The sequence below is a fragment of the Chenopodium quinoa genome, unplaced genomic scaffold (assembly GCF_001683475.1).
Source record: "Chenopodium quinoa cultivar QQ74 unplaced genomic scaffold, ASM168347v1, whole genome shotgun sequence".
Lineage (NCBI taxonomy): Eukaryota > Viridiplantae > Streptophyta > Magnoliopsida > Caryophyllales > Amaranthaceae > Chenopodium > Chenopodium quinoa.
The window spans coordinates 5,464,596-5,478,893 of record NW_018744878.1 but is presented as its reverse complement, the minus strand read 5'-3'; the positions used below and the strand labels follow the sequence as shown (position 1 = coordinate 5,478,893).

The following is a 14,298-nucleotide window of genomic DNA, read 5'->3' as shown; positions in this document are numbered from 1 at the left end:
AGATCATCATGAATTCATGATTGTACAAGATTGAAGAAGGAAGTAGGACTTTTGACTTGTGAGCCAATAGCACAACACACTTTAATATCACTAAGGCATAGGTGATGGGAGATTTTCCTTTTATTTTAACTTTAATCTTGGTGAAAATCGGACCCAAATTTGTTGGAACGAAACACAAATCAAGGGCAACCAAGAAGATTTAAGTGGAAAATTACTTATACTAGTCCTTTCCTGCAGCCCTGCGAGCTCTGTTTCCGATACCCAAAACTAACAGAATTACAGGGGAATTAGAAAAAGAAAAAAGCACGGAAATGTAAGAGCTAAAACAATTAACAAAATATAAACCCAGACAACGAACTAAAAGCCACGTTATTCAGTATTTAGTAGCTCTGCATAAACTGCAGACGGAAACAGGGACGGCTCCAGAATCACAACTGGAAACAGAGAAATGAAGCGCATTTACTCTGGTTTTATCCATCCCTGTAACTGTAACCTCTGCCGATACCATGACCCCATAATACGAGTAAATTACTGCTACTCGCCTACTCGTATGTATCATATTGAATGCAATTCAACTAAAAAAAATTTGAAAATGCAACAAGTAAAAAATGAGGACCAAAACTCATAATCATTTACCTTGACTGCAGTCAGAATCCAAAGTTGCAAACACGGGGCGACTGTAAAAAACGGGAAAAACACATCAAAAATAGAAGTAAATCAATAAGAACTAAGCTATGACTTTACTGTTTTATCCTTCAAGGGTAATAACACTGACCCTTTCGCTGCAGTTATAAACAGCCAAGCAATCGAGCGAAGTCTGCACTCTGCAAACTGAAACAAACACATTCATATAGAGTAAGAGAGAGACGCAGAGAAATGGAGAAGACGAGAGTAATTTTCGCTGTCACGTTACTCTGCTTATTATTACCTGAGCTAAATGTGGTAACCAATGCTCAAGATGGTGCAGCAACTGAACCAATCACCCCTGCTTTGTTCATCTTTGGTGACTCTTTGATAGATAATGGAAACAACAACTACTTGTTCACGGCAGCAAAGGCCAATTACTTCCCTTATGGGATAGACACTGGAGGTCCGTCAGGCCGGTTCAGCAACGGCTTAACTGTCGTAGATTATGGAGGTAACTTGGAATTCAAACACCCATCTTTCTTAATCTTTTTCGCTCCTTGATGCTGACTTGGTTTTTTTTTTCAATGCTCATAACAGCGCGGTATCTGGGATTGCCATATATACCACCATACTTCTCGATTACAACATTTGGCAAGAACATCCTTAGAGGAATCAACTACGCATCAGCAGCAGCAGGGATACTTGATGAGACTGGAAGGCATTATGTAAGCTTAGTTATGCTTGAATAGAAAATATAAAAGCTTTCTAATAATAAACATGCTCTTTATTAAGCAACCATTTTACCATGTATAACATGATTCTAGAGCTTATCAATAAAATGTTTATTTTTTTATGCGTATTCATGAACACTCAGGTTCATGAAAGTATTACAAGTACAAGAAACAAAACCATTACATTTTAAAAGAGAAACTTTACTAAAAAAAACATAAGAGGAAGTAATCAAGTTGATATTGACATATAACTCCACCTAAGACGCCATGAATATGTTGATATCAAATTTAATCAAGTTGAAGATAAATTGACTATAGTATTTGAAAGTGACAGTGAGCAGCATTTAACACTCTTAACCTTGCTACTTTTCAGGGGCAGCGGACATCCTTGAATGGGCAGATATCCCAATTTCAGGAGACACTTTCACTGAAATTGCCAATGCTTTTCCGAAACCAGGAGGAACTAAGCCAATATCTCGCAAAGTCGGTCTTTCTAATCGACATTGGAGGCAATGACTACCTCAACAACTATCTGCAACCTCAGAGATATGACAGCAGTCGTATCTACGACGGGGAATCCTTCGCTGATCTCCTCATGAGTACACTTACTTCCCAGATAACAGTAAGACTCCTTCGTATACTTCTTTTCATACATATTAAGAAGACAAAAACTAAATTGTGGTCTAATCTTCAAATTTATCTGATTGTTCTTAATATTCCCTCTGTCCCTATTTAGTTGACATGTTTTCACCTTCAATATTTGTAATTAACATGTATTAACTACTGACATTTGTTTTAGTATATTAGCAAAACAAATGGTCCAAGTTGTGATTAAAGTTAAAGCGTATTAACTGAACAAGGGATAAAGGGAATAATTCACAACTAATGATGTTCAAAGCTTTTTCAATAAAATACCATTCACCACAAGATATAGCTGAAAGTATTCTATAGTAATTCCATCCATATTTTTATCACACCAATAACTCTGCTATGTATGTGGTGGTTATTCTTCCAAAGAGAAACTCTCACCTAAGATAGTATAAAGGAGCTCATATGTATGCCAACTTACCAACAACTGAAAAGAGGTTCTTTTACCTTTATTACACAACTGTAAAGAGGCTGTTTCCGTTAAACTGTTGATCCAAAACAAAACTGAGTGACCTAATTCACAATAAAGTAGGACAGTTTAGTTTATAGTCCATAGTAATTAAAAGTTTAATGTAAAATTACGGTTTTTATGTAGTGTCTTTATTAATAATCACATTAAGTCCTTTATGTTAGTATGTTAACAAAAATATCAGTCCAATCTCAAAGACAGCAATTGTTCTGAGGCATATAGATATTAGATAGCACAATTCACTTATGTAATGACAAGTCAATATTGACTTCAGTAATTAATAGCAAGTACAAATAGCAAGTACAACATACAGATATGCTAAAACTTAGCAAACCACCGATAATTTCCTACTTTACCAGTTACCCTGTTTAAAATCCATGCATTCAACCACAACTACAGCCTAACCTCACTTCAGCAACTCCGCGTAATATTACAATATCATAATCATTACAGCAGCTTAAATAGACTATCTTAGATTCATAGCTCATCATATTTTTGTTTCCTTCTGATTACAGAGACTATACAACCTAGGTGCAAGAAAAATGGCGCTGGTTGGATCGGGTCCCCTCGGATGTATACCTTCTTTCTTATCTAAGTCAAGGGACAACAGCTGTGTAGAAAGTGTCAATAACTTGATGGTTACATTCAATAGCCGTCTAATTCAAATGACAAATACACTTAACCAAAGCCTTCCAGGTTCTTACTTTGTCTATCAGAATATTTACGATCTCTTCAACGACATGACCCACAATCCTTCTAAATATGGTGAGAAGCAACATCAACTACACTTAGATATTACTTAAGGTGCATATTTTTGAAGAGTAACACTTACTAACTAGTTAATGTCCCTGCTTTCTGTTACAGGGTTTTCTGAAGCAACCAAAGCCTGCTGCGGGAATGGAAAAGCGGGAGGGGAAGTCACCTGTCTTCCTTTGCAGCAACCATGTCCAGACAGAAATAAGTATGTCTTCTGGGATTCTTTCCACCCAACCCAAGCTGTAAATGCAATCATAGCACGCAGAGGCTACAGCCAGTACGCCACTGACTGCATTCCAATCAGCATCTATCAGTTAGCACAACTATAAGTTCATGAAGCTCAATGTAGTCACTCACTCCTATAAACCCTCTCTATCATAGCATTATGTTAGCTTATTATTTAAGCAAGGAATTTGCATTGCATTGTTCTCTTATGTAATAAAACATTGAAAGTAGAAATGACACCAAAGCAATTATTACTTGTTTTGTCATTAGACCTGGAAAAACTTATTTGACCCGAAACACAAAGTAAGTTGGTAATTAGATAAAACAATTTGGACCCCAACTGGAATTGACCTAACCTAAACTAAACCAACCATAACATTTATATAATACATTTACAATGATTTTCATATAATTATCCTATTGATGAAAGACCCTCAATGTGAAGCAACCAAAATTTTACGAGAACTAAACCAAAATTTAATCGAATGACACATCACCTGAATATTATCTAACTGAATTAGCCGGATATGGAAAATCCAGCTGTGACCTGTATTTGTAATCGTTATCATTTTACCAGCAGATGAGCTAATCTGGAAAGAAATTAAAGAAGTTACCCAAAAATAAAGAAAACAAACTCATAAGTTGCCCTTGTTGAATAACTTGAAAGGTATTTACATTTCCTAGACCCGTAGAGATAGAAGGATACAACAATAAGACCCAAGAAACGCAACATAATCATGGTAAGTAAAGAAACACATAACCTCACACATGACAGGCAACAAGTTAACTAGAAGAACAAGCAAAAAGTAATCAACGAAACAATATCAGACATACCTTTCTGGAAAAGGAAAACAGAATAACAGAAATCAGACGAATAAAATTAACAGTGAAGTTTCAAGGAGAAGTGGGCATGAGGGACTACATTTTAATTAAAAAAAAAAAAAGGGAACTGCAAAAGGCAGGCACAGATAGAAATAATCAGAATAAAACACCCGGTTTGAATCTTGCCTTGGGAGGTGAAGATGTACACAGTGGCACAGTGTTAGAATCCAACTCCTTTTGATGTATTAGATTCCATTTAAGTGCTTTCCTAGAGTTTAGGTTATGTTTTTTTAGTTTGAGGTCCCATTATTGTGTTACTGTCAGATCAGTGTTCACTAGGGATTCTCCTTGTATGTCATTTAAAGCTCTTTAGAGGGCGAATGATTAATGAAATCTTAAAGCCTTCTACCAAGTGTTGTCTTGCTTTTATGCTTGTTTGTTGTTAGACCTTTATAGATATTGTGTCTTACTTGCATATTAGCTCCCCTCCAACCCAACTTGATGCGCTAAGGACTCGTGGTTCGGACCCGCTTGTGCCCGCTTTGAAGTATCGGCCGTCACAAGCCCCGACCACCCGCACTCCGTCGCCCAGATAGACGTGAGTGCTCCTGAGATTCTATTGCCCGCTTGTGTTGCTTTGTGCTCACAAGCCCCTCTTCCGCTCAAGGCTAGCGTTCTTGCCGCCAAAAGGCTAGAGCGCGCCGCACGTTTCGGGGTCCAAACTCCCGGACCGTGACAGTTGGTATCAGAGCCGAGGCTCAAACCTCGTCGCAAGCAACCCGTGTAGGCACCAAGGAGGGCTACACGAAGATGGAATTCGTAGAAGAAAGGCTCGCTTGGCTCGAGGAGAAGGCGGACAAATGGGCCGAGCTCCAAGTCATTGTACACGAGCAAGCCGAGCAAATTGTGAAATTGATGGCTGACAGAGATGCCCTCCGTGAACAATTGCAATTTGTTCAAGGAAAAGCCGACGAAGCACTTGAGAAATGTGCTACCTTAACGCGCGCTGTGGGCAGAGACGCACTGGGTGTTGGTGCGGCGAAGATAAAGCCGCCCAAACCTCGCGACTACAGTGGCGCTAGAGATGCGAAAGAAGTTGATAACTTCCTCTTCGACATGGAGCAGTACTTCCGAATATGTCAACTAAATGACGATCAAAAGGTGGATACTGCCATCATGTACTTGTCCGAAGATGCTAAGCTGTGGTGGCGCACCAAGCACGCAGACATCGAAGTAGGAAGGATCAAGATTGATACATGGGCGGAGTTCAAAGAGGAACTCAAAGAACAATTCTACCCCGTCAACACAGCGTTTGTTGCACGGATGAAGTTGCAAGAGTGCCGCCAGAAGGGTTCTCTTCGCAACTATGTTAAGGAATACTCGGCGATAATGTTGGAAATCACAGACATGAATGAGAAAGATTGTGTGTTCAACTTTGTCAACGGGTTAAAGGAATGGGCGCAGCGAGAGATTTTGAGGCAGAATATTGATACCCTCGCTGCTACTATGTGTGCTGCTGAGAGATTGATGGACTACTCAGTCGGGAAGGGTCGTCAATCCGAGAAGGATTCAAGTGGGACGTCAACACGCTCTAACAGTCCGTCTCCAAGCTCTCCAAAGGGTACAGAGAACGGCTCACGAGTATCGTCCAACACCATTAATACATATCATAGAAGAAGTGGAGGAGGTGATGCCCAGAGACAAACATCTACCCCTCCCACAACTCAGGAAACTCGAGGGCCGGCGCATCCTCGGCAAACACAAGGGCAATAAACTGCATACTTTGTCGAGGTCCACACAAATGGTGGGATTGCGAGCATAAAGAAGAACTTGACAAGATCCAAAAGAGATTGTCATCCATGTCCGTTCAGGAGGCCACAAAAGAGACTAGCAGCGATGAGGAGCCCACATATAGGATGAGTTCCATACGACGCCTGAGTGCTATGAGAATGATAGCACCTCAAGAAGAACCAGAAGTCCGATATCTTTCGGCAATGCGAGTGATGGAGCCTGAGAAGAAGGCAACATCGAAGAAACAAGCTTGCACCAGAAACCCAGAGAAGCGGGAGATGAAGCCCATGGAGTTGGCAACATCCCAGATACACACCCGCCAAAACCAGAATCAGTCACAAGGTTCGAAGCAAAGAGCGACGAGCCCAGAGACACCAAAGAAGAACCTCCCAAGAGGGAGGAAAAACAGTGGTTGAGCAAACAACGCTGGGCGCGTGCAAGGAATTACAAAGAAAATGGTCACCCAAGAGGCACCAGCCACAACTTGAAGCTCTCCACCACAGTCTCAAGGAAGCAGCTCCCCAACAGATGATGGTGGAAGCAGCTGTCCCCCTTAATTCAACAGATTCCACTCCCAGGAGGAAATTTAGAGATGAAGCTCTCAACAAGATGTTCCAGCCGAGCGACTCCAGAGACAAGCTCCTCGTCAACAAAGAAGATCCAGCTCAAGAGTCAGATAAGATTCCAGAAGATAGCCGCACCAACGGCGCATCCGAAACTTGAGATAGTTTAGGGTTTTCTAATTTTGATTGTAACTTTTGTAAGTCGACGAGGTCGTCGACAGCTTAAGTGGGGGAGGATGTTAGAATCCAACTCCTTTTGATGTATTAGATTCCATTTAAGTGCTTTCCTAGAGTTTAGGTTATGTTTTCTTAGCTTGAGGTCCCATTATTGTGTTACTGTCAGATCAGTGTTCACTAGGGATTCTCCTTATATGTCATTTAAAGCTCTTTAGAGGGCGAATGATTAATGAAATCTTAAAGCCTTCTACCAAGTGTTGCCTTGCTTTTATGCTTGTTTGTTGTTAGACCTTTATAGATATTGTGTCTTACTTGCATATTAGCTCCCCTCCAACCCAACTTGATGTGCTAAGGACTCGTGGTTCGGACCCGCTTGTGCCCGCTTTGAAGTATCGGCCGTCACAAGCCCCGACCACCCGCACTCCGTCGCCCAGATAGACGTGAGTGCTCCTGAAATTCTATTGCCCGCTTGTGTTGCTTTGTGCTCACAAGCCCCTCTTCCGCTCAAGGCTAGCGTTCTTGCCGCCAAAAGGCTAGAGCGTGCCGCACGTTTCGGGGTCCAAACTCCCGGACCGTGACACACAGCCTCATCACCTCAGTCTTGTTAGGCTGACTTTTTCCGTAGGTCCAAAACTTAGCAGGAAAATTTTCACAACAGATTTCAATTCCCTCCACATGTGTATCGCCAAGATATCCTACGCAACAAAGGAACAACTCTTCCGTTTTCATGGCCACCTCAAGTCATACATTTGCAGACCTCAGATTATTAAGGCAAACAGTTCCACAGTCCTGATTCTGAAGAAGCTTTATATTTACATATATACTTTCATAGCGGTTGCTATCAAATATAAAAATCAATTAGACATAACAACAATCAATAGTCAAACAAACTAATAAAAGTATAAGAGGTTGTTTAAGTAAAAATTTGACAGAGTTACAAATCAAGCGGACAAGGACTCACACGACTACACGATAAAGAAAGCCACTACACAGCATTATACTATCTGCTTCCAGCAAATATAGGTGAATCATATTGTCTTGTACTGTAAAACCTTGGTTATTTTTGTCTCCCAAGTTACAACCTAGAACTCAATAAACAAAAAAGAAGAGGCAATAACAATTTTCCAGTGCAATTCTTACCGCCATAGAGGATAGATGCTAAATCTTATTCATGAATCATGATACATCAATCTTAAAGCTGTATCTACCTACCTTCAGGGTACTGGATAAAAAACTACAGAAAGATGTGAATAATGCAATAGAGCAATTTTAGCAAACCTAATTATGGGGCGTTTGGTTCGCGGAATATAGGTACAAGGTATGGATTTAAAATGACAAACCCATACCACATGTTTGGTTGTCAAAAGTATGAATTTTAAACCCATACCTCAAACCCATGAATTTGAATAAACAATCTTGTGAGTAGTCTAAGATAAACAATATCATGACAAGCCTAAGATAAACAATATCTGAGGACTCTAAGATAAACAACTTTGTTACTAGTCTAAGATAAACAACTTAAGTTGGCTTCAGTTCAGAATCCAGTAAGTGAAGAGCACTGCCCGTTAAAACGAAGGATAAAAAAAAATAAAATTATATATATATATATATATATATATATATATATATATATATATATATATATATATATATATATATATATATATATATATATATATATATATACACACACCAACAGTACAAGGCTATGGCTAGGATATAATGATCAATAAAAACCCATGACTAACTTTTACACAACTCCAAAGAAACAATTTTGCATCGTCCCTATGATCTTTGAGAACTACACCATATAACACCATATTGTTAACACAATCAAAGTGCATGCAAAACCTGAATGCTCATATTAATATATTATCAATGAAATTGAGCTTCCACACAGCTTTACCCTTGTCATCTTCGACTTTCATCAATCAGATGCAAAGAGATAGAGTAACTGTTAACTATGTCAATTAAATGATGATAGAAAGGCTGACTGATGTATACACAAGAAAAGTATTAAAGTGATTGTGACACTGAAAAGCTAAACAGAGAAGGAAGTAGTGCAGATTTAGTAGCTTTATCGGATTAAGATAGATTATATTAATAATCATTACATTTTTGTTTCCTCAACATAATATTCTAGCAATAAGGAAGAGCAAGTATCCATCAAAGTTGATAGCATTACCTATGCAATTGTGTAAAAAAAAAAAAAATCCAGCAATTTGAGACAAGTGAAATGAAGCTCATTAGCATCTATACCAAATCTTAACCATAGTCTACCAGATCATGGTAATTTAATTTCCAAAGACATAATAACTTTATATTGAGAGTTGAGAAAATAGCTTGTACAAAAGATAAATGTCAGCACATGTACAAGCTACAAAAGCACATAATATAAGAATGTATGTATAACAATAAACATTGATAATAATTTACATTAAGTGCTTGATTTGTCAATTAGTTTACAGCAGTTGGAGAGACAAAAGGATCCTGTCATATTCTCCCGTAAATGGTATGTAATGTTTACTCGTACAATTACAAATCTCAACAACCCAACCCATCCCATTCCAAATGTCACATTAGCACTGAATCACTGTTCTCAGTCAAAATGGCCAGTCATGTCTAATATAAAAGACCACTTCTGTAGTGAACTCATCAGAAAGCAAATGTGGATTATATGTTCACATAGTCTCAATTTCTAACATTAACAACACAAGCTGACAATGTGTCTCAGCTTAGAAACAATAATATGAGTAAACTAAAACATTTTTCCTATATGAAGCAAAATGAGGAATAAGGGACATGAAATTTTCATGTCCCTGAATGAGTGCCAAAGAAAGCCCCATGAAACCCTCATTAAGAAAAAACAAATTCAAGGTCAGTAGACGGATGCATCAAACCTTGGCTCGTAGAAGCAGACTTGGCTGTTGTATGATTGCAGAGCACAGCCAACAATCCAAGACCAAACCTTCTTGTCCACATCATAAAGAAGGCCTTTTCCTTGATTCCAAGATGTAAAGCAGATCAGATTATCCTGTCCAAAGCACTCAAACCTCTCAGCTGATAGCCTCAGTAAAGCTCGAAAATATTTGGGAGGCATCCTACTAATCTCAACCCACAGTACTTTAGAATGATCTAATTCCCAAATTCTCATACTTTGCAGGGTGCTATAAAGGCCTATCCTTCCAACCAGAAATAGACGCTTCTGTGTACCAGCAACCAAATACCCATCCAACAATGACCGAGGAAACTTTGCTGGGATGTGCTCCCAAGATCCAGTATCCAGCCGGTACATCATCAAACCAAGTGGTGAAAGTGTTTCCAAATACAACCTAGAATCACAAAAAGCCATTTTCGAAGAACACAGGTTAACTGCAGGCATTATTTGGTGGACCGACCAGCTGTTCATCTTGGAATCATACACTTCAGTGGGTAACGACTTATCACCATAGATATCACACGTGGCTATAACTTTGAAAGATTTGTCCTTGCGATCAACAACCATAATTAACTGCCTCTGCTGATTACAATGCATGCTTGGCAACATCCTCCAAGTCTGTGTGAGTGGATTACACACCAAGGTTCTAAAATCATAACCATCAAATCCCGAAAAGCAAACAAGACCACCAGAAGAACCAACCAACCAAAATGCCCAAGGAGGCAGATATGTAAAAGGAATCCTATACCATGTTTTCAGCGGTAAGCTAAAAACCGAGCATTGTGGGGTATTAGAGTTCTTCCAAAATGTGAGAAGACAAGGCCCATGAGAAGGCACTTGGGAGTGAAACTTAAGAAAACTACCATCCTGCAAGATCGAATTCCACCTCTTACAAACAGAACGAAGCCGGAATATCATAAATGGTGGAACTCTAGCTAAAATCTCATTCAACAAATCCTCTGGCAACATTGCCCATATATTATCCTCCATCTGAACATCCGGGTGAACGGCTTTACTAAACGTTGCCACGGTTTCCTCATCCAAACCCCGAGGTTTCGTCTTAACAACCTTCTGCTTACATGGACTAGTATTCCTAGACCCCGTTCGCCCTACCGGGCTCGTATTCCTTGAACCAGAAGCAGAACCACCCAATTGACTCGAATTCCTAGACCCACAAACACTCATAGCAACCACTTGCTTTAGGCTATCATCTATCTCAACAAATGAACTACTTCTACAAACCCTAGAATCAGAAACATCCCCAATTTCAACCATTTTTCCAATCAATCACACCCCCAAAACCCTAAATTGATAGCTAAGAGCATAAGATTAATCAAGCACCATAAAACTACCCAAAAATTGTCATAAAAAGCAGAACTTCCAACTATAATCAAATTAGCCCAGAATTGCTGAAGTAATTTAATCAAGAACAGTGGGATTTAATCCCAAATCGATAAACATATTAACATTATCATCAATTTAACTTCTCAGCAGATCAATCAAATTGAGGGGTTTAGATTATTACCTTGACTAAACAAGATCTCTTTTAGAATGAGCTTCTCTATCTTTCTCTCTCCTCTGTGATCTCATCTTAGTTTTCCATATCTTAAATCGCGTGTTTTATAACCCCAAAAATGGGATTTTTTTTCGTCAAAGTGTAATAATTATTTGTAATTTCATCGTTTTTTTTTTTTTTTTTTAACACTTTGTAGGAGAAATAAAGAAAAAGAAAATACGGAGTAATCAAATTATAAGTTATTTTAGGCAAGAAAAAGCAAGTTAGTTCATGACAAAAGGACAAACCTAACTTGTGAAAGTATGACTTTTGGATAACAAGGGAAAACAGAAATGATTTTTTTTTTAATGGTAATGTTCTAATGTGAGGTGTGAGTATAATGAAAAAATTTATTTACATTGTATTTTCGTAAATAAAACAATAATATTCTTATTATATTCGGGCCTCATGTTTTATGATGATTGGATAGGGAAAAAGGTGTTGTTTCCTTAAAAAAATTTATTGATTTATTTACAAAAATATCACGTGATAAACAATTTTATTTATCCCCGAAATAAACAAATGTATGTTTAATTTGTCTTGTTTTGGAGGGAAAAAAATGTAAATTGTTTTAAATATCATATTTGCATTTTTTATTTTATTTTATTACTGAATAATTTTTTTTAAGGTGGAGTGAATAAGGCATTAAACTCGATATCGTCATAAAATTTTACCGCCTTTTTCTTTGTTAAATGGACAAAATTTTCTCTCCTCATTCATCCACCATTTTCAAATGTTCAATACCTTAAATTTTGGGCACAAATGAATTCTCATATTTTAGATCAATTTGACTTTATTCATCATTTTCGTTGTCTGTCATTCTCATAAAATGCGTAATTTCATCTGCTAAATTCCCCCAAAATACTTGAGCAACCTTAGAAGAAAAAAAATAGCTCAATTTCACTGTCAAATCTACGTTAGGTTTGCAACTTTGCTTGCATGGACCAATAATCCACCCATCAATTCAACTCCACTAAATCACAACATCATCAAACCTATATTTGAAATTCAAGGCATATGGGATTCAGGGAGTGAGTATCTTTCTCCTTTCTTCTAAAATTGCGCATGAAAATCAGGAGAATAGGGTTTTTTTTTTTCAAATGAATTTATTTTGTAGTATCAATCAAGTAACAAATTGGTTGTGAAGTTGTGACTATTGTGCATATTGTTTATTATACTTACCTAAATTCAATTCCTTCTTTGTTTTTTTTTTTTTGGTTGTGAAGCTGATTGGTATAACTAGTTGTACCAAATGATTTAAGAAAAATTGTCAAAAATAATACAAATTTTGAGCGATCCGCCAAAAATAAGTCAAACTTTTGATTATTTTTAAATAATACAAACTTTAGAGAGTATCTACTTTAAATGAGATAATTAGGGTCTGATCACATTTACTGAACTGAGCTGAACTGATTGGAGCTGAATTGAACTGAATATTTTATGAGAGAGGGAAATTAAGAACTGAACTGAACTGATTAGAGCTGAACTGAAATGAACTGATTGGAGCTGAACTGAACTAAAATTAAGTAAATGTGATCAAGCTCTTAACCTATAACCTAAATAACCGGTTACCAATTTATATATTTTTTTGATAAATTCAGTTACAAAATTTAATTAACTCCTAATTAGAGCTTTAATCATAATTAATTAACAATTAAAAAAATAACAAAAAAAAGATATAAAACCCTATCCGCCCTTCCCTTACCATCGGCCACCCCTCTTCCCTCACATAGTCACATACCAGCAGCTTCCCTCCCCTAGTCCCCGACAGCGCCAGCCTCAGCTATACCGCCGGCCCGCCGCCTATTTATACCTACCGTCGCCCTCGCCCTCGCCCTCGCCCTCCCCCTCCCTTGAACCACCTATTTACCATCACCGAAATCCCATTCTCCTCCCCATGAAAAACCCAAGAAACCTCCTCCTCCACCCACGAAACCCCATCCCGCTGTAGCCCGAAACACATTCTTCTCATTCCCGATGGTTTGGGCTAATTTTGTGGGGTTTCGCAGCGGTTTGGGCTGAGGCGTCACAACTATTATGCAATAAGGTAGGGGAAGGGAGAGGGTTGGGTCTGCATTGGGAGAGAGTACTGGGTTGGTGTTTGCCCGGATTTAGGGACAGTGGTCGACGAACCGTCGTTAGTCAAAGGCGGTTGTTGGTCTTAGCAGGGTGGGGGGCTGGTTCAGTAGGTGGCTGAGATTTTTTTTTTTTTAATTTCTAAAATAATAATAAATGTCATTTTATATCTTTAAAAAATTAAAAACATTAAATGAAAAAAACAAACAAATTCAATTATCAAACCAATAGAATAACGACACGTGTCCCATAAACCTACTAATTAAGTCACCAACCGGTTATAACCTGTTTAAAGCGGATACTTACCAAAGTTTGTATTATTTAGTAATAATTAAAAGTTTGACTTATTTTTGACGGATCGCTCAAAGTTTGTATTATTTTTGACAATTTTCCCAATGATTTAACTAACTTTCCCTTAAAAAAATTATTTAACTAACTGGTTATATTAGTTGGTCTAACTATTTTATTGCAGATAACTGATTGTATAAAAGTATTTGACAAATACAAGTATTATAAAGCTCTTATAAAGCTATATACTCTGTATGATCCAGCTTGTTATAAGAGTTTTTTGAAAGTAACTTATGGAATAACTAGCTTTATAACTAATAAAGAAGCTTTCCAAGCCCAAAACACTATTTCAATAAGCATATTACCAAACATCCAAAATAATATTTTAAATAGTTAAACTTTTAGTAAAACTCTATAAGCTAAAAGTTTTCTATAAAGTTCTTTACCAAACAAACATATAAGTACAGAGTAGATATCATTCAAACCAACGATGTTACTAAGGGCCTATTCAGGTTTACTGAAATGAGCTGAACGGAACTGAATAGAGTTGAAATGAATATTTTATGAGAGAAGGAAATTGAGAACTTAGCTAAATTGAACTGAGCTGAAATTAAGTTGAATACGATTCATGA

General features: G+C 37.7%; 2 protein-coding genes across 2 annotated transcripts; one reads left to right on the top strand and one right to left on the bottom strand.

Moving 5' to 3' along the window:
- Nucleotides 1-787: 787 nt before the first annotated feature.
- On the top strand, nt 788-3,710 carry LOC110705753 (GDSL esterase/lipase 7-like). The gene is made up of 5 exons (XM_021883674.1): nt 788-1,138; nt 1,225-1,352; nt 1,732-1,980; nt 2,991-3,240; nt 3,340-3,710. The coding sequence occupies exons 1-5, from the start codon at nt 877-879 to the stop codon at nt 3,558-3,560; spliced, it is 1,110 nt and encodes a 369-aa protein (XP_021739366.1). The 5' UTR covers nt 788-876; the 3' UTR covers nt 3,561-3,710.
- Nucleotides 3,711-9,218: 5,508 nt separating this feature from the next.
- LOC110705752 (F-box/kelch-repeat protein At5g15710-like) lies at nt 9,219-11,491 on the bottom strand. The gene has a single exon (XM_021883673.1). The coding sequence runs from the start codon at nt 11,020-11,022 to the stop codon at nt 9,688-9,690; it is 1,335 nt and encodes a 444-aa protein (XP_021739365.1). The 5' UTR covers nt 11,023-11,491; the 3' UTR covers nt 9,219-9,687.
- Nucleotides 11,492-14,298: the final 2,807 nt, after the last annotated feature.

Bases quoted from the DNA above. Each gene is read 5' to 3' on its own strand.
- LOC110705753 (XM_021883674.1), top strand. From the start codon at position 877: ATGGAGAAGACGAGAGTAATTTTCGCTGTCACGTTACTCTGCTTATTA. The intron at 1,353-1,731 runs GTAAGCTTAGTT...GCTACTTTTCAG, and splicing joins ATGAGACTGGAAGGCATTAT to GGGCAGCGGACATCCTTGAA. The intron at 3,241-3,339 runs GTGAGAAGCAAC...TTTCTGTTACAG, and splicing joins CCACAATCCTTCTAAATATG to GGTTTTCTGAAGCAACCAAA.
- LOC110705752 (XM_021883673.1), bottom strand. From the start codon at position 11,022: ATGGTTGAAATTGGGGATGTTTCTGATTCTAGGGTTTGTAGAAGTAGT.